Below are 2,617 nucleotides of genomic sequence, written 5' to 3'. Positions count from 1 at the left end.
CTTGCTCTTTCTCTGCACCCTGCCATTCTGGGCGGTTGATGCATACACTGAATGGATTTTTGGAACTTTTATGTGCAAACTTGTGAATGGGGCATACACTGTTAACCTTTATAGCTGTATGTTAATACTCACCTGTGTGAGCATCAACAGGTACAAAGTCATTGTTCAAGCAACAAAAACGCTCAATGATGGAAAGAAAATAATTCACAGTAAGTTAGTCTGTGTGGGCATTTGGGTGTTTGCAATCATTTTGACTCTTCCACAATTCATATTAAGTGAAGCGTATTCTGATATACCTGATAAAACAATCTGTACCATGGTATATCCTCTCAATTTTAGCAGCATCATCAAAGGGGGAGTTCATGTAACACAGCTGCTGGTGGGATTTCTGATACCCTTTGTGGCCATGATCATTTGCTACTCAGTCATCGCAAAAACTCTGCTCCAGGATAAGGGGTTTCAGAAGCACAAATCATTAAAGATTATCATTGCAGTTGTAGTTGTATTTGTGATTTGTGAGCTGCCTTTCAACATTGTCTTGTTGCTGGAAATTCTACAGATCTTCAGTGAAGAAATTCCTAGTTGTGAATACATAGCGAATACAGACTATGCAATTATTGTAACAGAGAGTATTGCATATCTACACTGTTGTCTCAATCCTATTCTTTATGTATTTCTTGGTGTGAAGTTTAGAAATAGTTTTCTAAAGATTTTAAAAGATGCTGGCTGTATCAGTCAAAAACAATTGGCTGAGCTTCTGAAAACTGAGTGTGAGACATCACGACCTGTCTCAGGTATATCCGAAACAACAAGTCTACATCCTTTATAACAGATACTTTTTGTATCAGTGCTAAAAGCTGGAAATGGCATTAGAATTTCACAAAGGTTCTCCTGTAACAGTGGAAGGATCGGACCAGCTCTATTTACCAAAAGTAGCCCTTAGGCACCCATATTCCTGCTGTAAAAAGAACAAAACTGCAACTGTCTACTTGTAACTCGAAACTCCTGTTCCTCTGCCACTTGACACTTGTTATAAATGCTGGAAATTGCTTTACACCACATATATATTAACTCAGTGATAGTAAACTGGCTGTCCTTCATACAAAGAGATTTTTATGTTCTTCATTGCTGAATTTCTGAACGGCTTCCCTAATCTCTCCTTTTAACTTTGATGGCAGCTTTACTGATTGACTGTCATATCAGAAAATCAGTATCTTGAACACGGCCATTCTAATTTAATTAAATTGAATTCCATGTTTGATCCAAAACTGTGAATAGTGCTTAGCAGCTGCAAGTATAAAATACGTTTAACTAAGTCCAAATATATAATTACATTTATTAATATTTGACAGGTTTGTTTAATATGTTGAAGTCCACAACTGTCTCAGCCTTATTATTTACACATTTCTTGGTGTGGGGTGTTTAGATACTATTTTATCAGCCAGAAAGAAAATTGTTGCGGATGTGAAATATGAGACATCACAGTCGATGTCAAGCGCACCTGACGCAGATATGACATTTTTTTATTCATTCACGGGATGAGGGCATCGCTGGCTAGGCCAGCATTTATTGCTCATCCCTAATTGCCCAGATGGCAGTTTTGCGTCATTGCTATGGGTCTGGAGTCACATGTAGGGCGAACCGGGATTACAAGTATATGTGTGAAATAGCAGCATTTGCAAAGGAGTCCCTGTATGTTATTTTCTTTTAGAAATACTGACTGATGTGCTGTGTATTACCAATTTTTTCATATTTCTAACATTTGAAGTCATGATTTTATGTTTGTTTTTCATAAATTGCTCAATATGTATTCAAATATTATGTGGAATATTATTAAAGTCTCAAATTTGGGATATTTTGAATATTTTGAATTTTGAATAACGTGGGTTATTCTAAATGGGACACATTTTTGTCATACTTGCAATTACTTATTACCATTATTTTACTTCTCACAGTAGCAATAACAATGGATCTGGATTTATTTTGAATTTTGGTGCGAACTTTCTTTTCTCTGCAGTAATTTATTATTGAAATGCATAACCGCACAGATTTTATTTACTTTATAATAATTCTATGGTTTATAGAGAATTGGACATCACATCAAAATAATGTAGCTCACTACAGTAACAGCCATCACTGACTGTGTGAGGATTTCTCTGGAGAGCTCTGCAACAGAAAGATTAGCTTCCCAAAGTTTGCCACTGGGGATTTCTGTGACCTGCTCTACCTGAATCTCCAGCCTTACTCTTCAGAATGCTCATCATCTGACCTTTTGGCAGCAATAAAGGTGACCATCACCCTCATGTTCTCCAGCTCAAGCCCTCTTCAGATACGCATGGAGAATCTCTGCAGAATACTAAAACAGAGCAGTACTGGAAGAATCAGATCAGGTCACTGTTACCTTTTCAGCAGACCAGCTCAGTTGATCAGCTTTGATATCACAGTCAGGCCCAAGAGACAACGGTTCAAGAGTCTTTTTCCAGCTAACTGGCTGAGCACCAATGTCAGAAATTGAGGTCAGAATTTTCCGAGGGTCTGAATGACATGGGCAAAGGCACAAAAGTTGGGAAAATACAGCAAGGAAGTAAAAATGAGGTTATCAACGCCCAGGAAAAAA

The 2,617-nt window shown here is 37.5% G+C and overlaps 1 protein-coding gene across 1 annotated transcript; it reads left to right on the top strand.

The window, feature by feature from the left end:
• Nucleotides 1-7: 7 nt before the first annotated feature.
• Nucleotides 8-1,769, top strand: LOC125482075 (C-C chemokine receptor type 9-like; the record flags this gene model as incomplete). The annotated part of the gene is made up of 1 exon (XM_048594053.1): nt 8-1,769. A coding segment is annotated over one exon (822 nt), but the record flags the coding sequence as incomplete, so codon positions are not given.
• Nucleotides 1,770-2,617: the final 848 nt, after the last annotated feature.

Source organism: Rhincodon typus, unplaced genomic scaffold (assembly GCF_021869965.1).
Source record: "Rhincodon typus isolate 14 unplaced genomic scaffold, sRhiTyp1.1 hic_rhity00005555, whole genome shotgun sequence".
NCBI classification, from domain to species: domain Eukaryota; kingdom Metazoa; phylum Chordata; class Chondrichthyes; order Orectolobiformes; family Rhincodontidae; genus Rhincodon; species Rhincodon typus.
This window is presented reverse-complemented; position numbering and strand designations above follow the sequence as displayed.